This window comes from Prionailurus viverrinus, chromosome B4, assembly GCF_022837055.1.
Source record: "Prionailurus viverrinus isolate Anna chromosome B4, UM_Priviv_1.0, whole genome shotgun sequence".
In the NCBI taxonomy this organism is placed as follows: Eukaryota; Metazoa; Chordata; class Mammalia; order Carnivora; family Felidae; genus Prionailurus; species Prionailurus viverrinus.
In genome coordinates, this window is record NC_062567.1 from 60678999 (window position 1) to 60706406 (window position 27408).

Sequence of the window (27408 nt, forward strand, 5' to 3'; positions counted from 1 at the left end):
TTTAAATGTTCTTTTTTTTTTTTTTTTTAATTTTTTTTTTCAACGTTTATTTATTTTTGGGACAGAGAGAGCCAGAGCATGAACGGGGGAGGGGCAGAGAGAGAGGGAGACACAGAATCGGAAACAGGCTCCAGGCTCTGAGCCATCAGCCCAGAGCCCGACGCGCGGCTCGAACTCACGGACCACGAGATCGTGACCTGGCTGAAGTCGGACCCTTAACCGACTGCGCCACCCAGGCGCCCCAAATGTTCTATCTTTTAATCCAGTACAAAATATCCCCAAATTTAACACTTATAACACAATAACATTTTTATTGAGATACATTTGACATATAATAGTGTACATTTAAGGTGTATAACATGTAAATTTGATACATTTATGAATTTTGTGCCATTTATATATGTAATTGCCATTATAGTGATAATTAGCACCTGTATCACATTATATAATTGTTTCTTTTTGGAGATTAGAATAATTAAGTTCTAGTCTCTTAGCAGGTTTGATGATTATAATACAGTATTATTGTCTATATTCCCTATGGACAATAACATTTATCTCACGTAGTTTCTGCAGGTCAGATATCTGGGAGTAACTTGGGCTAGACGGTTCTGTCTCAGGGTTTTTCTTTTTCTTTTTTCTTTTATTTATTTATTTTGAGAGAGGGACAGAGACAGAGCACGAGTGGGGGATGGGCAGAGAGAGATGGAGACAGAATCCAAAGCAGGCTCCAGGCTCTGAGCTCTCAGGACAGATGCGGGGCTCGAACTCATAAACCATGAGATCATGACCTGAGCCAGAGTCAGATGCTTAACCGACTGAGCCACCCCAGTGCCCCAAGCGTTTTTCAACTGTTCACCATGGCTTCAGTTATCTGAAGGCTTGACAGAGCCTGGAAGATCTGCAAACAGGACAACTCATTCACATAACAGTTGGCCAGTAGCTTCAATTCCTTACCACACGGACCTCTCCATGGAGACGCTGAAGTGTCCTCACAACGTGTCAGCTGTCTGCTGCTACAGTGAGTGATCCCACAGAGGGGGGAAAAAAAGAATGATTTTTGTAGCCTAGCCTCAGAAGTCACACTTCATCATGGTTTCAATATCCTACTGGTTAAACAAAAAGGCTCTGTTTAGTGTGGGGTTGGAGGTGGAGAAGACTTTGACAAGGGCAAGAAAACCAGAATGGGATCACTGCAGTCATATTGGAGGCTGGTCACCACAGTCTACTTGTAGAAAACCACTTTAATCAAATAATCTGAAATGCAGAAAAGACTTTATGCATTAAGATAATCATCAAAACAATATTGATAATACTAACAATTTGGAATCACAGTATTCCAACAACAGAGCTGGTCAAGTAAATTAGAGCATACCTATCCAATGGAACATGATACCCAATCATTCGTTCATAAAGATAAATGTTTTAAATTATTGTAGAAAATGCTTACGCCCTGGTGTTATGTGATAAAAATTATTTAAACTATAAATATAATACTGAGTATTTATTATGTGCCAGGAACTGTTCTAAGTGTTAACATGTATTAGTTAACTTAGTCCTCACAATAGCCCTACAAAGTAGATTACTGCTATTATTCCGTATTATAGCTCAGGAAACTTGAGTTACAACTGATAATAAGCAAATTGCCCAGATTACCATAATTAGAAAGTGTAAGAGCCACAATTCAAACCAAAATTCTCTGACAATGTTAACCAGTATATTGCCTTAAAGTATCATAGTTTCATGTAAAATATACAATTTTCATATTTCTATATATATATTTTTATGTATAGAAAAAGGACAAGAAGAAAACACACTAAAATATTAATGACTGCTACTTCTGGGTGATGGAATTATGAGTGATTATTTTTTGCACTTTTCTTCATGTTCAAAATTTTCTAACATAGGTGTATATCATGCAGGTCATCAGAAATAGTACTTTCTGGGGCGCCTGGGTGACTCAGTCAGTTGAGCATCCGACTTTGGCTCAGGTCATGATCTCACGGCTCATGAGTTCAAGCCCCGGGTCAGGCTTTGTGAGGACAGTTCAGAGCCTGCAGCCTGCAGTCTCCTTTGGATTCTGTGCCTCCCTCTCTCTCTGCCCCAACCCACTTGCATTCTGTCTCTGTCTCTCTCAAAAATAAATAAACATCAAAAAAAAAATTTAAAAAAAAAGAAATAGTATTTTCAAGGAACTACTGCTGGAACACTGTGCCTCAATGCTAGTAGCAAGAAAGCACAATTTTAAAAACCTCTTTGATCTTGGAAAAGCATTACCAAAATTATTTCATTTTCAGTCATTTTGTGGAAGGTAGAATGTGTTAGTCTATGTGCATGTATTATGTACACAAAACAAAAAGAATGACAATACTTTTGGAGTGTTTTGTGGAGTTTACAAAGCTCATTCACATAGTTATTCACTTGATAAACCAGCTTAATTCTGCAATTAACACCCTTTCCAGCTATTTCTATCACTCTTGAGATGTTTGGAAAATGCCCTTTGTTAATTAGAACTCAACACAGCCAAATTCTTCTAGAACATGAGGTTGTACAACATTCACCGAGGAAAGCAACCGATTGTATGTGAGTACACCCCAGGCAGGATTGAAGAGAATTGAAATATGTTTGAGTTGAATCTTTTCCTTCTCTGGCTAAGTGGTTATTTTAACTGTGTTCCTTTCAAAGCTTTATTACACAGCCACGAAAATACTGAGCTTTTAAGCCTGCTGATGGGAAGCACGTAATCTTATTCTTTAAAGGGGCACTCACTCTTTCAGGTCAATAGGGTCATGTTGCAAGATCCTGAACGTTAGTGCCCAGTTGAATTAGAAAGTTTATGGTTGAATTTGCCTAGATAAGTATCTTAACAATTCAGTTGTCCCCAGCAGAACTTTGTTGAAGGGGAGGTATATTTTCATCATTTCTTGCCAGATTTTAAAGCATGGTATGTTTTATTGCAGAAACTAAGTTATTCTCCCATGGGGCAAGGGGTGTGTGGAGGAACAACTTCCATAGCACATATATGTTTCAGTTTACTTATGTAAGAAAACATAAAAAGGTATTGCCAGATGAGTGGAATGTTTTATTCTGAATCTAAATGATAAAGCAATCTTTTAGAGGGTGTATAATCAAGGAAACAAAGGAAATTTGGGTATTTTTCTGACAGTTGATGGACCAGTTATGGGCATAAGGATAAAGGAAAGAGGCAGTAATTTATTTATTTATTTTTTAAAAAAAATTTTTAACGTTTATTTTTGAGACAGAGAGAGACAGAGCATGAATGGGGGAGAGTCAGAGAGAGGGAGACACAGAATCTGAAACAGGCTCCAGGCTCTGAGCTGTCAGCACAGAGCCCGACGCGGGGCTCAAACTCACGGACCTCGAGATCATGACCTGAACCTAGGTCGGCCGCTCAACCGACTGAGCCACCCAGGCGCCCCAAGAGGCAGTAATTTAAATTGCAGATCTAAAGTCTTCAAAACAAAGGGCACAGTTGACAAGGTGTCTGGTTAATGTAATGGGAAAGCCAATAAGTCAGGTTTCAAAGGAGTTTTTGTTGTTGTTTTTAATGCTTGAATTAGCTGGTTTGTCTCATTTAACTACAGCTTTTTCCTTTATGTTAAAAAGTGACCTTTCCTTTATGCTAAAAAGTATCACAGAATGGCAGGGAAAGCCCCATATAACCCAAAATATGTCCAGTTGGGTTCCATTGGTGTGATCTTCTGACTAGCTGCAAACTGTCATATGCTGCACATTATGTTCAAACCATTGTAGTACCGGAGAAAAAAGCAAAGGTGGCTACAAATTCTTTGCAGAAACTTTATCAAGATGCTGATTCTAGGGGCACCTTGGTGGTTCAGTCAGTTAAGCGTCACTCTGGATTTCAGCTCAGGTCATGATGTCATGGTTCCTGAGACTAAGCCCGTGTCAGGCTCCACACTGAGCATGGAACCTGCTTGGGATTCTATCCCTCCCTCTCCCACTCTCTCTGCCCTTCCCCTGCTCTCTCGTGTGTCCACACACTCTCTTGCCCTCAAAAAATAAAAAAATAATTTAAAAAAACAATTAAGATATTGATTCTACTTCCCCACCTCTTGAACCTGGGCTGGCCTTATGACTTGCTTCGGACAATGATGGGACATTAGCAAATGTAATGCAAGAAGCAGCTTGAAAAACATTCATGCAGTACGGCTGGTCCTTTCTTACTGTTTTTGGCAGTTGGTTTAGTCAAAATGTTCAAAATGTTTTTGATAAGAGATATTTATATTTACTCGACAAGGAACTATGCAAGATTTATGAAAGTCATGAAAATGAATACATTCCTATCTGTGGCCTGGAGGAAAATAAAGTAACTCAAAAAGAAATAAGGCAATAGTCCTAAAAATACTCAATAGGATCCCAACTAACAAATAGGTTATACTGTAACAATTATTTATAAGTCAGTTGTCAGAATCTTAGAATATGTATCCATGCATATATCACAGTGTCTGGCAAAAAAAGAACACAGTGTCTGGTGTCCAAGATATAGTTCTTGAATAAACAAATGAATTAATGCATGTATGAATGAACGCATGAATGAATGAATCAATGGAAAGTATAAATGGCTGTTATATTTCCTGACCTGTAGCAAGAAAGAAACTTGATGCGCCTTGTGATGGTTAATTTTATGTGTCAAACTGGCTTGGCCATAGTACTGAGTTATTCAACTTAACACTAACTGAGGTGTTTTTATTTTTTTTCTTTATTTTTTCAATGTATGAAATTTATTGTCAAATTGGTTTCCATACAACACCCAGTGCTCATCCCATTGAGGAGGTGCCCTCCTCAATACCCATCACCCACCCTCCTAACTGAGGTGTTTTTAAGATATGGGTTTGAAGATATGGTTAAGATTTACAGTTAGTTGACTTTAAGTGAAAGAGATTATCCTGAGAATCTGGGTGGGCCTCATCCAATCAGTTCAAGGCCTTAAGAGCAAAACTATAAGAGAGGGATAGGGACAGAAACATCAAAAATTGGTGAATTTATATGAAGTTTATTGTACTGTTATTGTAACTCACTGAAAGTTTTTTCAGAATTAAAAGTTTTTGTAAAGATAGGAGGAAGGTAAATGGAGTAAAAGTGTTCAAAGACCTCACACTATCCATGAAGTGGTAAAAGTACTTACTTACATTAAAATTTTAATTAATCAAGGATTCATGTTATAATTCATGTTATATAACCACTAAAAGAATAGTAAAAAAAAATAATAATAACTAACACGCTAATGGGGAAAGGGGTGGGCAGCAAAGAAAGAATAAAGAACAATTACTTCAAAAGAAAGGAAGAAGTGAGGGGGGAAAAATAGAACACACTGGATAAAATAGAAAACAAATAGTAAGATGTTATTTTTAAGTCCAAATGTATTAGTAATTACATTAATTGTAAACAGACTAAAAGAGAATGGTTGTCAGGCTGGATTTTTTAAAAAAATGATTGTTTTTATAATAAAAGTAAGACATTATTTGCCGTTTTCACTCTGTTGACACTTGCACTGACGGTGGAAAAGGCAGTGGTGGGAAAACTGCTGCTGGTCCCTTAGCCCAAGTCAAGGCGGCAACACCAAACTGTACTCACGCCATTGTACTTTGCCCTGCCAGGCACTCACCAAAACAAAAAGTCTGTTTCACTTAAGAATGCCCTTGATGAAGCATTAAACATTATTCATTTTATGAATCCAATTCTCAAGTACAGTTCTTTCTAATTAGCAGTCTTTTCTGCTAGTCCTCTTCTCACCTACAAATCACCACTTTGGGATTCTAATAAATGGCCGATTGGTTTTGGCTTGAATGCTGCAAGGTGAGAGGGAATGTGTTTCCTATAATAGTTTATTGAGCAGTCATCTATTCCTACTGTCACATCCCTGACCAGCCTCTTAGTACCCACCCCCCCACCCCCCAGGACACAGGTGCTCACTCCTCTGCAAAGCAAATGCGTGCCATCTTTAACTCTGCTAATTGCTGAAAGCAACATTTCAGCAACTTTGTAATAGCCTGGAAAATACTTGGTAACAAAGCTGGAGATTTCACAAACATTACAAAACAGATAATACCAAAAGAGCCAGGAGTTTACCATGTTTAAGATAATCAAATCCACATCTTGTGGGTTTATACATTTTATCTAACCTTACATTGAGCACATGCAAGTTAATAAACTATTATGGCTCATTCCAAATTTTACAAACACATATATTTGAACACACCTCCTAAATTTGTTTTTAGAGATATAATGGGCACATCACTAACTCTGAGAATTATGGGAACTACAATTACACATATAACAATAATTACCTTTAAGCTTAGAGTGCTGTGCCTTTCCTATAGACTCATAGTAACCTTCACTCTGCCCTGTTTCACTAAGAAGTAAACTAACTGCTTTTCTGAGGAGTAACCACCCTGGCAAGGAGGAACTAGCATCTTATAGAAAACAAACTAAACAGAGCCAGGAATAAAATAACCGACACTGTTTAGGTTGACAAATAATGTGAAAATGCCAGCCATATTTAAAATGAGGCACAAAGACTCAAGGAGTCAAAATTGTATCTGATGGTCTTTACGGTTATATTTTTAGAGACAATATTTCTGACATTCCAACTAATTACCAAGGATGTTCAGGGCAAAAACCAGTCTAACCAACTTCTCTGATGGATATTATTCATAAAGTGTGTCCTACCATCAAAAAGAGACAGACTCATGCACACATTCATGGCAAACAAGCAGCGGTTATTTACATTGTTTAAATGTTGGATTTGCCTGTTGGATTTACCAAGAGGCACACAAGATTTCTAAAATCTCTGATGGCCAGTTTCATTCATCAGTCCCCAGTAGGTGCTTCTAATATAGAAAATGATGGAAAACGACCTCAAATAAATGGTCAATAAGCTTGGGCATGACACAGAAAAATCTAACCTATCTAATCTCTTAGAAAATGTTAAAAGCTGAAGAAGCCTAAATTTGAATTGAGTAAGCTAACGAAGACAATATTTCTGGAAAATCTTTTGCAAAATAAAAATGCCTAGCTTAGCAAAAAAAAGAAAAAAATAGTTGATAGATTTAAGCTACAGACCTGAGAATCTTAAAAAGCACAACTTTTAAATGCTGACAAAGAAGAATTCTTACGGGGCAGAGGAAGCAGGTGAGTGGTTAAGAGAATACAACATAAAATATTTTAAAAATATTAAATAGGGGTGCCTGGGAAGCTCAGCCGGTTAAGCATCCAACTTCGGCTCAGGTCATGGTTTCACGGTTCGTGGGTTCGAATCCTGTACCGGACTCTGTGCTGACAGCTCAGAGCCTGGAGCCTGCTTCAGATCCTGTGTCTCCCTCTCTCTCTTTCCCCTGCTGCTCATGCTCTTGTCTCTCTCTCCCTCTCAAAAATAAATATTAAAAAAAAATGTTTTAATGCATTAAATAAAATTTTCTGCCCTCAAAGAATGTATTATGTTCACTTCATGCACACTTTATTCTCCTCTCTTTGTTCTATTGTTTTTAACTTCTTTGCCAAATGCTAGCCAATATTTAATTTTTTTCCTCACAGAAGGAAACCACACTAAAACTGTTATTAAAAGAAAAGTGGAGGGGCGCCTGGGTGGCGCAGTCGGTTAAAGCGTCCGACTTCAGCCAGGTCATGATCTCACGGTCCGGGAGTTCGAGCCCCGCGTCGGGCTCTGGGCTGATGGTTCAGAGCCTGGAGCCTGTTTCCGATTCTGTGTCTCCCTCTCTCTCTGCCCCTCCCCCGTTCATGCTCTGTCTCTCTCTGTCCCAAAAATAAATAAACATTGAAAAAAAAAAATTTTTAAAAAAAAAATAAAAAAATAAAAGAAAAGTGGAATCGGTATATATGCACTCATATTTATATACCAGTAAAAAAGGACGGTGAAAACCAAGTCAGGAATAAATGAGAAAACAGTGGTAACCAAAGATAAAAACTCATTTTTAAGAATCAATCACATAGTGCCAATAATATCAAACATTTATCGAGCACTTACTATGTGCCAGGTATCATCTAGCATCTGTCATGTACAACCCCACGTAAGGCTTACAACCAATCTGTGTGTCTGCTGGATCCTCTGAGAAGCACATGGAGCTCAACTGGGGGACAATGCTGGTGAGAAATTAAAAAGGAGGATTAGGCAGGCAGTCTTCAGATCACACTGCCATCTGACACTTATCAAAGGAAAGGGGGAGGCGACACTTTGGATACAGGGAGCCTCACTGAGACCTCGCTGCAGTTTGACAAAGCCTTGACCATCAGGAACTCTTGAAGCAACATTTGCCCACCAGAGGGGTCTCATCCTGGGCTGAAATGCCTACACCCAACCCCCACGGAGCTCAGTCACTAGTTGGGGGCTATCCGGGAAGATCACGACTCAGCTTCAGAATCCAAGGTGGCTCCTGAAGGTGCTAGGAGCTAAAGCACTCCTTAGAGCTGAAGAGCAAGTCCCTTCCTGCAGGGAGATCTGAGCGAACTCACAGCCACCACCGTGAGGTAGGTTTTATCATGATCCCCGTTTTTCAGAAAGAAAAACAAAGGTTATGTAAATTTCCTGAAGTTACGCTAGTAAAGAGCTAATAAATGTCTCTTCTGTTCCTTGTGGCTGATAGTAAAAATTACTTTATAGTTTATTGAAGTTTTTAGAAATGTTCAACTTTCATCAATAAGTCGTTTAAAAATGCCTATTCAGGCAGCGCCTGGGTGCCTCAGGGGGTTGAGTGTCTGACTTTGGCTTAGGTCATGATCTCACAGTTCGTGGGTTCAAGCCCCGGGTCAGGCTCTGTGCTGACAGCTCAGAGCCTGGAGCCTGATTCGGATTCTGTGTTTCCCTCTCTCTCTGCCCCTCCTCTGTTCATGCTCTTTCTCTCTCTCTCTAAAAAATAAACAAACATTAACAAAAATTTTTAATGCCTTTTCAAAATATTAAATGTTTGATATTGTTTTTAAACCTGCTAACTAAACAAAAAGACTGCCATGTAACAGTTTTCATTTAAAAAAAGCAAAATGATGTGGGAGAATATATTCCAAGGTCCAGAAATGTTTAAATCTTATTTTCCTTTTCTCCTCAGTCAAAAGGTGGTGTTGTTTTCAACAATTAAATCTCTGGGCTTCAGTCAAAGGTGATAAGTTTCAATGTGGATGAAGAGTTTACAAGATAGTTCTAAACATCTGAAAACTGGAATTGCAGGAAAGTGCTCAGAGACCCGTCATTACAGTAGCACTCCCAGGTGCTGTTATTACTATTTTATTGCCAACACACTGGTTTCTTGTCTCCTTCACGAGGGAGGTAGGAAGGGCCAGAGGAAATAGTCAAGCAGCAGGCAGTCTAGCAGTGATAGGTACCATTTGCCTAATGACATTTTCTAAATCTATTTCTTTATTCTAGAGACCCTTCTCCTCTCCCTTCAATTGTCAGGTTTTTTGGACTCTGAGGAAAACACTGCTTGGAGCAAGCAAGCTGGAGAGCCCAGGTGGCACGGGCCCTCAGAATTCCAGACTCCTCCACTCTTGCCCATGCTTTCACCACAGTCTGTCATGGGAAAGAAGAAGGGTAGAGGAAACCTAGAGAAGCAAATTTTAGACCTAGAGTTGGGATCACCTTTGCATGAAATGTAATTCTTCTGGCTCTTTCATTTTGTTTTTAACATAACTTTTTTTTTAATGATTTTTTAAGTTTATTTATTTATTTTGAGAGAGAACGAGAGTGCAGAGGAGGGACAGAGAGAGAGACAGAGACAGAGAATCTCAAGCAGGCTCCACTCTGTCAGCGCAGAACCCAACATGGGGCTCAAACTTACAAAACGTGAGATCATGACCTGAGCTGAAGTCAGACGCTTAACCTGACTGAGCCACCGAGGCACCCCTATTTTTAACATAACTTTTAAAAAACACATCCTAGGAGCATGTGGGTGGCTCAGTCGGTTGTGTCTGACTCTTGACTTAGGCTCAGGTCTCAGTCTGGTGGCTCGTGGGTTCGAGCCCCATGTCCGACTCAGCACAGACAGTACAGAGCCTGCTTGGGATTCTGTGTCTCCCTCTCTCTCTCTCTCTGCCCCTTCCCCCTCTCGTATTTTTTTTTTTCTCTCTCTCTCCCAAACATAAAAACAAAACAACAACAAAAATACATCCTAAGTTTATTGTGGAAAAATCAGAGAATACTAGGAGGGAAGGAAGGAAGGAAGGAAGGAAGGAAGGAAGGAAGAGAAATGAGGAAAGGAAGGAAGAGAAAAAGGAAAAGAAATAAAAAACCACTACCCAGAGCTGTCTGACATGTTACTGTAACCCCTTCCAGTCTCACTCTTGTGTATTTTGTTGTTATTCCTTAAATATTATTTTGTAACTAGCTCTTCTTTACTCAATATCATGAACATCTTTTTACATCAATAAATTAATTTCTACAAATTTGTACATATGGCTCTAGCACAATGTATTCAAGGAACATCCCATCGTTGAACGTTTAAAACTTTTTCTCTTCCTTCTTTTGTTATATTAAAAGTAACTAGTGAAAAAAATTAGTGAACATCCTTGTAGCCAAATTTTCTTGTAAATTTTTTGAGATAAAATTCACGAATAAAATTTACCATTATAACTGTGTTAAGATAAGATGTACAATTCACAAGATTGTGCAACCGTCACCACAGTTCCAGAGCATTTCCATCACCCCAAAAAGAACCCCCATACTATTCACAGTCACTTCCAATTCTCCTCTCCCCCACCCCCTGGCGACCACTAATCTACTTACTGTCTCTATGGGTTTACCCATCCTGGACATTTCATACAAATGGAATTATGCTATATGTAGCACTTTGTGCCTGGCTTCTTTTACTTAGCAACACGTTTCAAGATTCATGCAGGTTGTGGCACTTCAGCGCCATAGGAATCATGGCGTGCCTCATTCCTTTTTACGGCTGAATAATATTTGGGTGACATTTGGGTTGGGTAAATGTCAGATAAAAAAAGATGTTGGGTAAAAAAAGATAAAACCATAGGGGAAAAGCTGCTGTAGCTCTTCTGCCACATGCTCATGTGGCAAATGGCTTATGTAGCAGGGAAACATAAACAGCCACTGAGAAAGAACAGGACTAGATTGGGAGCTCCGCAGCTGAGGACAAAGACAAGGCTATTGGAAGGTGGGGTTGGGAATGGACAGTTGGATTGACAAGTCATTTTTTTAGTTTGTTTTTTATTTTTTTTATTTTTTTTTTTAATTTTTTTTTTCAACGTTTATTTATTTTGGGGACAGAGAGAGCCAGAGCATGAACGGGGGAGGGGCAGAGAGAGAGGGAGACACAGAATCGGAAACAGGCTCCAGGCTCCGAGCCATCAGCCCAGAGCCCGACGCGGGGCTCGAACTCACGGACCGCGAGATCGTGACCTGGCCGAAGTCGGACGCTTAACCGACTGCACCACCCAGGCGCCCCTAGTTTGTTTTTTTAAATGTTGTTTGGGGGCTCAGTCAGTGAAGCGTTCCACCCTTGATCTCAACTCAAGTCATGATCTCGCAGTTCCTGAGATAAAGTTCCAGGTCGGGCTCTGTACTGACAGCACGGAGCCTGCTTGGGATTGATTCTCCCTCTCTCAAAATGAGCAAACATTAAAAAAAAAAAGTAAAAATAAAAATGTTCTTCCATTATCTTTACAATGAGAATACAGCTTGGCTTTGTAGCTCTGGTTATTTGTTCAGAGGGAAGGACAGTAATGTTCAACATACCAATTGCTCCCTACATAACCTGAGGAGAATATCGGCAGTCAAGAAAAACTGTGTGAACTTATGCACCTAATACATACATATATATTTTTAAATCAACAAAAGTAGAAACCTGTATCTAACCAAGTAATAACTGAGTTCTCTCACAATGTGAAAAAAGAAATAACTAAAATGTGGGCTTTAAACAAAGTTAAGGTTAGGGCTCCTGGATGGCTCAGTCGGTTAAGCATCTGACTTTGTCTCAGGTCATGATCTCATGGGTCGTGAGTTCGAGCCCCACATCAAGCTCTCTGCTCTCAGCAGAGCCCACTTCAGATTCTCTTTCTCCCCCTCTCCCCACTCAGAAATAAACAAACATTTTTTTATAGTTTAAAAATAAACATAGTTAAGGTCTAAAAGCTCTCTTCTTCAGATGAGTAAAAATCAAGCAGCTTGGTTCTCTAAGCCGTCTGGCGAGGCTAATACCAGAAATACGCACAAGGGTCAAGTGGGCAGTATTTTCTGTAGAGTGCACTTTGCAGCTTCACTTCAGACCCTTTAAATCCCAAGCAGTGCTGCTTTCTGACCTCCTTTGACTGGAGAGAGACCACTCCACATGATACTGTTTTCCCCCTACTTCCTATCAATGGCAAGCCTCCTTTTCCATTACATATAATGTGCATTTCACAGGATACCTTGTAGCAAAGATTTCTCAAACAGGACTTGAACAGGGGCGCCTGGGTGGCTCAGTCGGTTAAGCGTCCGACTTCAGCTCAGGTCACAATCTCTCGGTTTGTGAGTTCGAGCCCCGCGTCGGGCTCTGGGCTGATGGCTCAGAGCCTGGAGCCTGCTTCCGATTGTGTCTCCCTCTCTCTCTGCCCCTCCCCCGTTCATGCTCTGTCTCTCTCTGTCCCAAAAATAAAAATAAAAAGAAAGAATTTGGAATTACTATAAAAACTCAACACGGGACACCTGGGTGGCTCAGTCAGCTAAGTGTCCAACTTCGGGTCATGATCTTGAGATTTGAGAGTTCGAGCCCCACATCGGGCTCTGTGCTATTAGCACAGAGCCCGGAGCCTGCTTCAGATTCTGTGTTTCCTTCTCTCTCTGTCCCTCCCTGCTCACACTCTGTGTCTCTCTCTCTCAAAAATAAATAAACATTAAAAACAAAATTCTTGGGGCGCCTGGGTGGCTCAGTCGGTTAAGCGTCCGACTTCAGCTCAGGTCATGATCTCGCGGTCCGTGAGTTTGAGCCCCGCGTCGGGCTCTGGGCTGATGGCTCAGAGCCTGGAGCCTGCTTCCGATTCTGTGTCTCCCTCTCTCTCTGCCCCTCCCCCATTCATGCTCTGTCTCTCTCTGTCTCAAAAATAAATAAAATGTTAAAAAAAAAAAGTTTTTAATTCTTGAAAAAAAGTCAACAGTTCAAAAAAAACCCCACAAAAACCAAAACAAAACAAAAAACAATAACAACAAAACAAACCTCAACAGTTCTACCTGGGTGGCTCAGTCAGTTAAGGGTCTGACTCTTTGACTTTGGCTCAGGTCATGATTTCATGGTTCATGGGTTCGAGCCCCACGTCAGGCTCTGTGCTGATAGTGTGGAGCCTGCTTGGGATTCTGTCTCCCTCTCTCTGCTTCTCCTCCGCTTGCTCTCTCTCTCCCTGTGTCTCTCAAAATAAATAAAAATAAAAACTTTAAAAAAAAAACAAAACTCAATAGTTCTTAGGTCTCAGTTCCTCTAAACCTGGAACTGACCACGCCAGGCACACCTCCCTACACGAATTAAATTAAGAACATTCGAAAGATACCATTAAGAGATCTAAAAGGCAACCTACAGAGTGGTAGAAAATATTCGCAATACATATATGTACACACACACACAACTCTTACAAATCAATTTTTAAAAAGACAATCAAATAGAAAAAGAGAAGACATTGCAGATATGTCATTAGAGGATATACGAATGTCCAAAACACATCTGAAAAGTGCTCAACTCATCAGTCATCAAGGATATGTCGATTAAAGCTAACATGCGGCCAGAATGACTAAAATGATAAGATGCTAAATACCAATTGTTGGCAAGGATATGGAACAAATGGAATACTCACACACTGCTGGTGGAGTACAAAATGGTATACACACCTAGGGAAAGCATTTGCCAATATCTCTGAAAGGTGAACATATGCATATTGTATGATACATTAATTCCACTCCTACTATATACCCAACAGAAGTGCATCTATATGTTCACTAGAAGACACGTACTGCAATGTTCATCAAAGCTACCCAGCTATCTAAGAAAAAGTTAATGTACATTCAGATGATGAAGTATTACACTGTGAGGAAAATGAGTGATCTAAAACTATTGCAACAACATAGATGAATCTCACAAACAAGGTTTAGCAAAAAAAGCCAGATAGAAAAGAATATGTGCTATCCAATTCCATTCATATAAAGTACAAAAACAGGCAAAGTTAATCTATACTGTTGGAAGTCAGGGGAAGGCAGTGACTAGGAAGGAGCACAGGGGGCTTCTGAAAAACTGGTAATGCTATGTTTCTTAAACTGGACACAAGTTACACGGTGTGCTCAGTTATCAAAAGTCACTGAGCTTGACATTTAAGACAGTACCCTTCCTTTCAGGTATTTTACTTTGATGAAAAGTTTGAAAATAAATGTACCTAAGGAAGCTTAAATTTGGGGGGGTTAACATGTTTCTTTTCTCTATAAAAACTTTTCAAATTATTTTTTAGTTTTTCAGATTTCTACTTACAGAATTTTTGGTATTGGCATCGAAATGGTTTCTTACCAGTTGGCCTTTCCGAGCCTCTGTTTTCTCATCTGTAAAATGAGGATAACAGTAGAATTTAAAAGCCAGTGCGAGGGCTCCTGAGTGGCTCAGTTGGGTAAGCATCCGACTTCAGCTCAGGTCATGATCTCAGAGTTCATGAGTTCAAGCCCTGCATCGGGCTCTGTGCCAACAGCTCAGAGCCCGGATCCTGCTTCAGATTCTGTGTCTCCCTCTCTCTCTGCCCCTCCCCTGCTTGCACTCTGTCTCTCTCTCTCTCTCTCTCTCTCTCAAAAATAAATAAACATCAAAAATAGAATAAAATCCAGTGTGATTTTTAGGGGTGCCTGGCTGGCTGGCTCAGAGGGAAGACATGTAACTCTTGATCTCTGGGTCGTGAGTTCAAGCCCCATGTTGGGTGTAGAGATTACTAAAAAAGATAAATAAACTTAAAAAATAAAAAATAAAAGCCAGTGTGATTGTTTTTTTTTTTTTTAGTTTTTTTTTTTTTTTTAAGTAATCTCTACACCCCATGTGGGCTTGAACTCACAACCCCGTGATCAAGAGTCACATGCTCTTCCCACTGAGCCAGCCACGTGCCCCAGAGCCAGTGTGATTTTTAAAAGTGCTTAGCAGGGGCGTCTGGGTGGCTTGGTCGGTTAAGCGTCCGACTTCGGCTCAGGTCATGATCTCACGGTCTGTGAGTTCGAGCCCCGAGTCGGGCTCTGGGCTGACGGCTCAGAGCCTGGAGCCTGTTTCAGATTCTGTGTCTCCCTCTCTCTCTGCCCCTCCCCTGTTCATGCTCTGTCTCTGTCTCAAAAATAAAAATAAACGTTAAAAAAAAAAATTTAAAAAAATAAATAAATAAAAGTGCTTAGCACAGGGCCTGGCACAAAATGTTCCATGGTAACTTAATACTTTCCTCTAAACCAGTGGGACTGGTTTAGAAACCCTTCCCATGTGGCTACTATAGCATCCTGTACTAATCCCTGTCTTAATATTTCTTACTGTCTAGTTTCCAAGACTGTGAGGCACTTGAGAGCAGGAATACTGTGCAATACACAATATTCCCAGAGTCTAGTCCAGCATCTGCACGGAATAAGAGCTTATTACTTATTTATTAAATAGATGATTGAATATAAATTTCAAACACGTTGCAACATCTATTTTATTGATTACGGAATCACATTCAGTTTCCTTGAAACAGCACTCTTGGTTTCTATCATCCACTAATAATTTCTCCCAAAATATTCTGACTTGATTCTATTCCAGGAGAACCTCTTTCTACTATTCCCTCATATTTTTCTATACCTGTCATATTAGGGCAGCCGTAGACCTTCATTTTTACAACTGCTAAATCTAAATAACTTATTTCTACCCTTCACTCTCAACCTTCCTTAAAAACTTCTGCAAGTAGCAATTTTTTTTTTTTTTTTTTTTTTTTCTGTTCTGGCCTAAATGAATGAATAAGCCAGTTTGGTCATTCCCACTAATTTTTACAACGTTTCAACATGATTAAGAAAAAATAATCTGGGGCTAAGAATTGTAGGTATCCAATTGAATGGCAAAGGCAGAAACTAGAAGTCCCCAGGTAAAGCCAGGCTTTTGTTTCCTTTCCACTGATGAGACGGTATGCTTAATAAACTTATTCCTACAGGATGTCCCATTCTGAAAAACACACAATTCTACATGATAAAGCTAAAGGAGAAGAAACAACCATTTGATAAGCATGTATTATAAAACAGTTCTGGCAACTGTCATTCCTCCTTCCTCAAATCTAGGAAAGGTCCACAAACCTACTTTCAAGAAAATTATCTCTTGGATGTGAAAATAAACAGCCCTCACCTCCAACCTTCCATGGCTCTATGGTTTCCAGAGCACTGATCTTCAAATACTTTTAAACTTCTTATTGACATGTAATACACATAGAGAAGCACACAACTCCCTAAACCTTTCTCATCTTTTTAGTTTTCATTAGTTAAAAAAAATGAGTATGTAGCTGTTTCATTTTTACATATTACACACACGTAGCACTGTGCTGATATTATGTGTACTATAAAACATAACACATATTAAAATTTATCAGAAGAAAAAAATTCTTTTAACTATGAAGGGTGACAGATGTTACCTAGACTTACTGTGGTGATCATTTTGCAATCTTTATAAATATCGAATCCTTGTGTTGTACACCTGAAACCACTACACTGCATGTCAATTATACATCAATACAAAAAAGAATGAGACAAAAATAAATAGAAATGGCAGTCTTCTAGGATAAAGACATGTAGAGAAGGAGAATACTTTCTTTCTCCCTTATAATAATTTAAAATTAATTGCAGAAAACAGTAGGGCTGGCTTTGAGTTCTTATTAAAGATGAAAATTGTCTTGGGTGGGACACCTAGGTGGCACAGAGCCTGCTTGGGATTCTCTCTCTCTCTCTCTCTCTCTGCCCCTTCCTACCCCTCTCTCAAAATAAATAAACATTTAAAAACAAAACTGTCTTGGTAAAATAGATCTAGAATCTACAAATAGATTCTTCCAACATTTTAAATCTTACTAAGGCTTACATTTAACTTGAGTGACTACTTAGCTATGGATGATGCAATGGATTAACACCAGTCTTAGTTCCAATAACTAACTACATTGGTGACCATTAGGCAAATTTCTTTTTTTCTTTTAACAATGTTTATTTTTGAGAGGAGAGTGTGAGCAGGGGACGGGCAGAGAGGGAGACATGGAATCTGAAGCAGGCTCCAAGCTCCGAGCTGTCAGCACAAAGCCTGACACGGGGCTCGAACCCATGAACTGTGAGATCGTGATCTGAGCCAAAGTCAGACACTCCACCTACTGAGTGACCCAGGTGCCACAGGCAAATTTCTTCATTTGTAAAATAAGCATACAAAACTGGATGATCCTAAAACATCCTCAGAGTATTATGTGTGACTAGCATCACCCCGTGGACCTTGATATAATAAGGGGAGCTATATGGCCAGGATAGGAAAGCTGGTTAAAATAATAGTAAAGGGCTTAGTTCTTCCTGGCAGTTCTATATGGCAGCCTCCTCAATAATTCATAGTTTAGTAGGGATATAGGAATGGCTTTAGTGCTTCAGAAAAAAAAATGAAAATTATAATTTTTTTTAACGTTTATTTATTTTTGAGACAGACAGAGACAGAGCATGAACAGGGGAGGGGCAGAGAGAGAGGGAGACACAGAATCTGAAACAGGCTCCAGGCTCTGAACTGTCAGCACAGAGCCCGACGCGGGGCTCGAACTCACGGACCGTGAGACCATGACCTGAGCCGAAGTCGGATGCATAACTGACCGAGCCACCCAGGCGCCCCAAAAATTATAATTTTTAACTATGACAGGTTTCTTCCTTCTACCAATTGACAGACTGACACCCCCAGGATGCTCTAGAAACAGCCAAACACCTCCCTACTGCCTTCCTCCCTCATCACTGGCTTATTCGGAAAAGAAAGAAAAGGTTACAAAGAAATCTGACATCTGTCTAATGCAGCGTTTTAAGAAGCAGAGTCTCGAGCTGCAGGAGCTTAAAGCAGCTCTGAAATTCTGCACTCCAGTGCCATGGTCTTGGGCAGCAGAGTAACCAGGGGAAGAGGGCAGCATTTTGGTTACAATGTGAATGGTACTCCCTTGGAGTTATTCCAGCAGGCGAGGCTAGTGGAAGCAGGCAATTGGCCTGGCTTAAACTGTTCAGATTTGGGCCTCGAGGCTAAGAGGTATGCCGTATTATTTCAGCATGTTTTATGAATTGGTTCCACTGTTAAACACAGCCAAATTTTACCCTTCAAAAATCATCCCGAGAGCCTATCTTGGCCACTCCCTGCATTTCAGCACACTTTTGCACAGCTTAATTACTGTGTATCTGGCACCACTTCATGCCCTCTATACACTTTCTCAACCCTGGGATTCATGGGCTGCCAAAGCATAATAATCTTGTAGCGAATACATTTTCTCCTTTAAGCACTGAAACTTAAGAAAGCTTTATAGAGATTTTTTTTGAAGGGGTAGGTGTCTTGATGTGCAATGTTTAAGACCTTTCCTGTGTTCACCATAACTATAGATGATAAAAAATTTTCATTCCTATTGTATCCACTTAGACCTCAAAGATTAAAATAACAAATGATGGCACAAACCTTCCACTGTACATGAGGCCAGGTCTTTTAGGATGCATTCTCCCATTTTATTCTTACTGAAATTCTGCTATATTTCCTCCAATTTACAGAGGAGGAAATGAGCTCAGAGAAATGATCTGAGATCCTATAGCCAGAAAGCACCAAAATCAAGATTTGAATTCAAGTCTTCAGCCTCTAATTCCATTGTTTATTCATCTATGTCCTGGTGATATTTACTAATAAGCTCGTGTGCCAAACATAGCCCCTACACACCATGCACATCTTTACTTCTGAATGAAAACCACAGAAAAACCAAGAAAATAAAATAAATGCAACTAAAGGGCAAGAATAAGCACAACACCTTCAGTGAGCTAAGATCCTCAAAGGACTTAAGGATTGCATGACTTCTCAAGTGTAAGGAACTATTTAGGATATTTAATAGGGTCTTGGGACATAGGTGCTCAATGAATACTTGAAAGTTTGTTTGAAAAGTCTCCAGGCACCTGGGTGGCTCAGCTGGTTAGGCACCCGACTCTTGGTTTTGGCTCAGGTCATGATCTCACAATTCTGTGGGTTCGAGCCCGTGTGGTGCTTTGTACTGGTGGCACGGAGCTTGCTTGGGATTCTCTCTCCCTCTGTCCCTCCCCAACTAGCGCTTTCTCTGTCTCTCAAAAATAAACTTAAAAAAAAATTTTTTTTTTAAGTCTCACAGTACAGGGGTGCCTGGGTGGCTCAGTCGATTAAGGTCAAGGTTTCTACTCAGGTCATGCATGACTTCATGGCTCGTGTGGTTGAGTCCCACATGGGGCTCTCTGCTGTCCGCACAGAGCCCACTTTGAATCCCGTCTTCCCTCTCTCTCTGCCCCTTTCCCACTAGTGACACGTACTTTCTCAGAAATAAACACTGAATAAATAAAAAACTCACAGTACCACCCCACAGACTGCTCATTTACAAAAGGAAAAAAAATGTACATTAAAATGGAAAAATCTGGCAGTCATCTTAACCAAATGATCAATCTTAGCATCACCAAACAGTGCCAAGTTAACACTGTGTACATCTTCATGACACAGTAAGAGATAACCACACAGCCTGTTATACTCCTACCAAAAAGTATAACCCAAATCTACTAAAAAAGTCAGAAAAATATCCAGGATATGGGACATTGTAAAATGGATTTGGACACTTCAAAAAGTTCAATGTCGTGGTGGGGGGCGGGGGGAACGCAGAGGACTTAGCAGATTAAAATGTATACAAAAACCTCATTGGCTAGATCCTGGATGAGGAAAAAGTTTAATAAGATATTCTGGAACAACAGGGGCAATTTATCTCCTACAAATCTATGTTAGATGTTATTCATTTATTGTTAATTGTCTCTGGTGGAGCAATGGCATTGTGGCTTCATGTATAAAATTCTTATTCCAAGGAGATGAATACAGGAGATGAATAAGTATACAGGGAGGAAGTGCCGTTTTGTCACAACTTACTTTCAAATGATTCAGCAAGACAAATTAGATAAAATACATGTGGTAAAATGTTAACAACTGGTGGATCTAGGGAGAGGCTATACTCTTGTACTGCCCTTTCAAGTTTAAATATATTTTAAATTCTTGATATGCATCAAGACCAATAGCATAAACTCAACTCTGTGAACGACTTCTGAAACTACAAAATTATAACCAATAAATATGTATTGTGCTCCTGTTATGTATTTATTCCTGGTGCCTTCCACAACCTCACACCCTTTCTATATAGCCCATCTCCTGGTTCCATTTACCACTCCTCCCCCTCAACCTTTCAGACCTAAAGGTGGTAACAGCACCATTACCAGTCCCAGTGCAACGGGGCCTGAGAACTGCATTCCCCCCTGGGGTTTCCTTACCCTGTGCACACAGTTTTGTAAAGTCCCTTTACTAAAGTTTCCTTAAATTATCCAATTGCAGTAAGTCATCTATTTCCTGCCAGCACCCTGATTGATAAAAAGCTCTGGAGATAGACTTGGAAGATGCCTGCATATTTTACATAGTGCATGGGATTGTAGGAATGGAGATGGTCTGGGAAGAGGGCCGAAGATGACCCTGGCCAATTGAGCATCCGAGGTAGGAGAATGTAGAAGCTGTAGTTATTAGCCAAGAATGTTTCAAAAAAGAACGTATCCATTAAATCAAGTGCTGTTGAGAGGCTGGATGAAAAAAATGAGGGCTTTGGAGAATTCCCCATGGGAAAGCCATCAGTGATCCCTGGAGTGGTGGGGACAGAACCAACAATGGAGTGGATTATAAAGGCAGTTGTAGGTAAAGAATACACTTGTTACCTTAAAGGTGGGGAGGGATGCATAATTGTTCAGGCTCCTATTTTAATCATACCAATTACTTGCTGAGTAATCTTGAGATTTTTGAGACTTAATTTTTGATATTTAAAACAACCACTCCTTGTATGGAAATAAATTTCATATTTAAAAAAAAATACTCTTGGGGCACCTGGGTGGCTCAGTCAGTTAAGCACTTGACTCTCAGTTTCAGCTCAGGTCACAATCTCACGGTTTTGTGAGTTCGAGCCCCACGTCAGGCTCTGTGCTGACAGTGTGCAGCCTGCTTGGGATTGATTCTCTCTCTCTCTCTCTCTCTCTTCCTCTCTCCCTGCCCCTCCCTCACTCATGATGTCTCTCTCAAACTGAGTAAATAAACTTAGAAAAAAAATTTTTTTAAAAACCACCACTCTTTCTTGTCATTACAAAAATGCAGAAGCAAAAACCATGGATGTTAAAGCTAGTAAGCTGTTAAGTATAGAGAACTGAAGTTCTACAATGGAGTAAATGATTTTTCCCCTTTCAAGCACTGAGACAAAAGGACAGGCTTTGCCAAAATCTCTTCAGTTCTCTAAACTGAAAGATTAGGCTCTTTCAGACTAAAGCCTGCAACTATGTATGTCCAAGACTCCCTAACCCAGCATACAGTAACAAGCAGTTTCTAACCTGGGTGCCAGATATCTGAAACCTAAAGCATTCTCATGATCACAATGAGTAACCAAACTCCACAGCTGAGAAACTGTTAGAACCCTCAGATCCCTTTGAGAACATGAGTCTGTGAAATTATCTTTGATCCAATTTGGCTTTTTCCCCCTTTCCCAGTTCACTGAACATCACACAAAATGACTGCCAGAAGTACCACAATGCTAAATCTGGAGCATTAGGAAGCTGTCATAGGGACGATGGATCAAGAGGCTCCCTGGGTACCTTCCATTCTTCACTGCAGAGCAAGCAGTTAGCTTTGGACACCTTCATTTATTTTTAGAATATCCAGTTGTTTCACTAAACTGCCTGAAGACTATTTTCTACACAAAAAGACAGTGTATTAATAGGCACAACATCAAAATTAAGAAACAAAACTTGAACAACTGATCTAGACAGTTAACAGCTAACCTCTCAGCCAGGGTAAAACTTGCCTCCCATTTTCATCCTTCAAGAGAGCAAGGTGACCACCTCCAAATGCAGGTTAAGACAGCAGAGACGGGGGCCGATTCAGACAGCAAAGGCTTTGGAATCAGGAAAGTTGATTTTATTTAAGTTACATGACCTTCTTGCACCTCTACTTACTCACCTGTGAACAGGTTTGTGTTTTTTTTTCTAAACTTTGCAAAGTTGTTTAAACAATGTTTAAAAGTGCCTGACCCACCGTAGGGGAACTTTTTTTTTTTTTTTTTTTTTTGTACTTGCTACAGAAAGCACTTGTAATGTAGGGCAAAGAGGCCCAATTTCAAGTTAGAAAAGAAAATGAGGTGCTGTGGCAGGTAACACTCTAAGATGTCCCTCATGGGCCCCACACCCCACCTCATGGTGTTCATTGTGTAACCCTCTTCATTAGAATGTGGGAAGGACCTGAGGACACTCCGACTCACCAGCAAACTGGCTCTGGAGACCTGCTGGCTCCATGCACCAAGCGGCCAAGTCAGGAGAACCCAGGTGGTAATGAGCCAAGGGGCCCTACAGCCAATAAGGAATCTGAACTCTCCATCCTAAAGCCACAGGACACAGATGCTGCTGACAACCTGAGCTTAACTTCAGGGTAACTTGGTAACTTCACCGTTAACTAAATTAGGTACTGGCAAATCATCTGCAAGATCCCAAAGCAAATTTAAGCCCTAACGATAGTACAGAAAGTTTGGCCCACAGGATCCACTTTTCCCAACTAATAAGCAATGTTTTTAAAACTTTGATATGGATTACATACTTCCCTTTAGATTCCTCATAATTCTATAAAGTAAATAATTCTGGGAAGTAAATTATTTTACAGAAGTTTGGAGGCTCACAAATGCAAAGAGACTCAAATGGCTAATAAAGGGGCAAAGCCAGACATCAGAGACCAGGTCTGATCCCAATGCCCAAATCCAGCTTTCCCTATAACCAATTTTTATAATTTCTTTAAAGTCTCAATGACGATTCCCACTATGCCCATAGACAGTAATAATAAAACCACAACACAGACCTTAAAACACTGGAAACATTTAAAAAGTAATAAAATTAAGTTAAAATAAAATAGAAACAAAATCAACCAACCAACCGTTGAAGAGACTTTATCCTTCATTGTTAAAATCATCTTATCTACTAGGTCAATTCTTGGGCATGTCAATTAAAACGTCTTTTATTTTAAAGTATCTCTCGGTAAAGAGGCCTTTTTCTCTCAGGGCTTGTTATAATACGAAAGGGTTAAAACTGCGTATCTGTGAAGGTCAAAAACATTCTTACCTAAGAACACCTTTTCAACAAAGCCACAAAACATCTTCTTTTATTTTCTAGTAAGACTAAATTTATTCAATACCCTAGTAAAAGTTTTGATTATAAGTATCCAACAGTATAAAAAGTACAAAACAGATTTGTAGATTTCTAATATATTAATACAAAGTGCATGACTACATACAGTACATCCTACAGGCAAAGAGGTGGAAGGGGAAAAAGAAGGCTGTGGTTGAGGTCTAGTAATAAATAAATAAATACAGAAGTAGAGATGATCCATATTATAGTATATTCTACCACCAATACTGTAGCCAAAATGTACAAAAAAAAAAAAAAAAAAACCATTTCAAAACAACAGGAGGAAGATGATAATGGCTGGGACTCTTGTAATTCACCTCAGAGGCTGTGGGAGAGTCAACCCAACTCACGGTGTAATCTGTGCACATGGTGGCTTGTAGTTTTTGCCATAAGGAAGAAATACAAAATTTTAAGTTTAGATTAAGAATTATAAAACTATATGGTGCCCGTAAAAAGTGGCTCACTCCTTACTGTTATTTATACTAATTTTTAAAATCCAGTTTTAAAAATAAGCACTGAGTCATGTTATTATAAGGTAGGCAAATGATCCTCCCTAATTATGAGAAGTCTGAACCGGTGATAGGTTATTCCTGAACGTTTAAAAAAGAGGCAATGACAGTACTTTGGTTTGGGTTCAAGTAAAAAGGCTTCAAATGAAGATTTTGGAATCGAAGAGCTCCGTGTTCAGGATGCATTATCTAACATCTCAATGTTCACAAAGCCTGACTAAAAGAAGTCAAACCTAACCAGCCCACTCAGCATTAACACACACCTCTTTTCTTTTAGAATTTTACTTTAATATAGAGTGGAAAAAAAACAAAACAAAAAAAAAAACCCCAAACCCTAAGAGGTTAAAACCAGTCAAACAACCACTCTACACAGACAAAACCTTCACAAAGGTCAACTGAAGTAATCCAGAGCTAAAACTGAATTGCGCAGATTTTCAATGAAGTCACCAGTCATGTAACACAAACAAAAGTCAATTATTTACACACTAAGCAAGCCCTCTAAGAAATGTGCCCCAAGAAGCATTAACCTTTGTTTTTTTGTGTGTGCCATCCTGAAGACTTGTACATTTTTAAAGATAATTTAACATTTTTAATAGAATGTGATCTCTACCATGCGGTAATGCTTTGGTTCTCTTCATTTAGGATTGCTCATCCTAAAACTTGACATTTCCCCAGAGGAGCTTTGATTCTGCTTTAGAAGTTTCAATATAGATTAAAATCTTTATCAAAAATGAATATGGAGGGAGGTGACAGAGGATGCAACATATACACTCAAGTTACCTCTCTGTATGTTTAGAAACTACTCCTTCAAGGCATTTGCACCAGAGAGCTTAGTCTGTCCTGCTTAATATTCAGTAGTACAGGTTTGAATCATCAGAACCTTGGCAAGACCTTAAATTATTAACAACTACCTCTTGGGGCAAGTCCACGTTACTGAGTTGTGACAAATTTATTATCATGAAGGAAAACAAGTATAGCCAGCCATCTTAAAAATGCCCCAACCACTGCTTCTCAATATAGAAAGACTAAAACTACATACGTTTATCATACAACAAATCCCATCTCTGTCCCCTGAAATTCCCCTAGATTCATTCATTAGAAGGGGATTTAAAAAAAAAAAAAAAGACTTAAAGAGCACTTTACAGCAGCATTCAGCTTTCCTATGAAATACTCAGCATCTTAAATATTATGTACACTTTTTTTCTTTTAGTAAGCTAGACACTGGCTTCAGAGTTTGTGGAACTGGAGGAGAAATAACAACCCATTCAAAACTATTCTAGAAAGTGTCTTTTGGCAGAATAGCAGGTATCCAAGTTAAAAATAGGAGGGTTTTGTTGCTTTGTTTTCTTTCCAAAATTTAAATCGTTTTTTTGTTCCCCTTCTACCTAAACCTCAGTCACCACTCCTGAGTGGAGATGGGCAGAGGCTCTGGCCCCTGCTCCTCCGGCTTCTCTGCAGCTGCTTTCTTATTGCTGCAGCAAGGCTTGAATAGATGTGTGTCAATGAGAACTTCTCCAAAACGGCCTTTATAGATAATCCCACAACATATTTTCTGTCTAAAAGAAAAAAATGGGAGAGGAATATATTAATATATATTAATATATAATATATTAGGTAGAAAACTAGCAATACAAGGAAACAAAAAAAAAAGAAAAAATCTACATAATTATAACTAGTACAACATGATCAAAAGGTTCTACTTTTACAGTCTTATCACATTCCAACTGAAAGGCTCCTAGAGAGACCCCAATTAACTGGGTAATGGGAATCACCCAGGTCCCTTAAATTCCACACTGGAACCTTATCAAAGATTAAGGTGTGGGGATCATTCTGAGAGACAGCAGTTTCAGAGGCTGCTCCTGAAGTTGTAAACTGTTTCAAATATACAAATAGGCATTAAAAATGACTACCAAACACCGACGGATCACATACTCTAAGGGAATAATCATTTCCTGTGAAGTCCCCCTGTATGTTTCTCTCCAGTCCCATCCTGCCCAATCTCATTCACTCCAACTTCAATTTAAGCCTATCAGTGCCTTTTTTCTTTACACTTCACAGTTTTAAAACAAGTCTACATCTCTTCATATATTGCTCAACTATCTCCTATTTAAAAGAAACACATGTATGGAATCATACTCTACTGCTGCAATTTTCTCAACATTAATTGAGGTTCAGACCCATTGTCAAAGTTTTATTTCGTTTTGTGTATAGTATTCCACCATGTGAATTTATTCACACTCCTTTTGATGGGACTTTTGCTACCATAAACATGCTGTACACATCAATGTGCGTCTAACGTTTTTTTCTTCTAGGTTATGTGGCTGGTATACAGGAATTGAAACGTGTTCATGTTTCTTCGAAAATGCCAATTATTTATTAATGCGGTTCCCTTCTATCCCTATTTACTACAGGTTTTATTTTAAACCTTGAAGGAACATTCAAATATATCAAACATCTTCAAAGTACTGCTAAGATGACAGGCATTTTTTTCCTTCCTTTACAAACTGTCAGTGTGGCAAATTCTAGCAGTTGACTTTTAATGTTTAAAGCAATCTTACACCCCTAGAATAAATCCAATCTGGTCATGATATACTCTTTTGGTATCAAAGTTATATATATTAGCCTCATAGAATGCTTAGGGCCTATGCCCTCTTTTATTCATAATCTGAAAACATTATGCAAGATCAGAATCATGTGTTTCTGGATTGTTTGGGAGAACGTGCCTAAGATGAGCCTCGGATTTTTGGAGAGAAGACTTTGGCCACTGAATCAACTTCTCTATTGTAACACTATACAGGTTTTCTATTTTGTCTTGAGACAGTTTTGGAAAACTGTCTTCTACTAATGTATCCACTTCATCTATATGTTCAAATTTACTAGCATACAGTTGTTTTAATGTCCTACTGTCTTTTACATTTGTCTTAATTATAGATAAATCTCCCTGTTTTGTCTAAGGTGCTTATGAATATGATCTCTTTTTATCTGCTTCATCTCTACTAATTTTTTTGGTCAGGTCTTTTTCAAGATCCAACTCTTAGCTTTACAGATCCTGTTCATTGCTTACCAGTTTTCTACTCCATTTATTTCTACTTGTATCTTTAGGACTTCATTGCTTTTATTTTTCTTTGTACTGGGCTTCATTATCTTTAAACTGAATGCTTATCATTTCACAAATTTTTAGTTTTTTCTTTTCTAAGAATTGAAAGCATTAATTTTTCCTCCAATTCTTTTTAATTTCATACCATGTTTTGATTTGTGGTATTTTTCAGTTATTTTTTTAGTTATAAAGATTTTCTAATTTTTATTCTACTGTCTTCTTGGACCCATGGTTTCTATTTCCATTTTGTTTTGCTAGGTATATTTTTAAGCATATTTTTACATTTTCTGCCCTTCCCTTCTTGACTCTGGAGGTATTCACTCTTTTTATTTAATTCTCAACGTTTATTT

General features: G+C 39.1%; 1 protein-coding gene and 1 long non-coding RNA gene across 5 annotated transcripts in view; both read right to left on the minus strand.

Annotated features, from left to right (window-relative positions):
• Window positions 1-794: 794 nt before the first annotated feature.
• LOC125170829 (uncharacterized) lies at window positions 795-20515 on the minus strand. Its single transcript, XR_007154108.1, has 3 exons — window positions 19730-20515; window positions 15600-15609; window positions 795-806 (listed from the first exon to the last, which is right to left on the minus strand). It is a non-coding gene; the product is annotated as an uncharacterized LOC125170829 (long non-coding RNA).
• Window positions 20516-23610: 3095 nt separating this feature from the next.
• The window catches only part of SINHCAF (SIN3-HDAC complex associated factor), a 31909-nt gene continuing 28111 nt past the window's right edge, over window positions 23611-27408 (minus strand). For all 4 annotated transcript variants that reach the window (XM_047867665.1, XM_047867668.1, XM_047867669.1 and 1 more), the window contains exon 6: window positions 23611-25517. In XM_047867665.1, coding sequence (XP_047723621.1) covers window positions 25358-25517 — 160 coding nt within the window. In that variant the 3' untranslated portion in view covers window positions 23611-25357. The remainder of the gene's footprint in view (window positions 25518-27408) is intronic.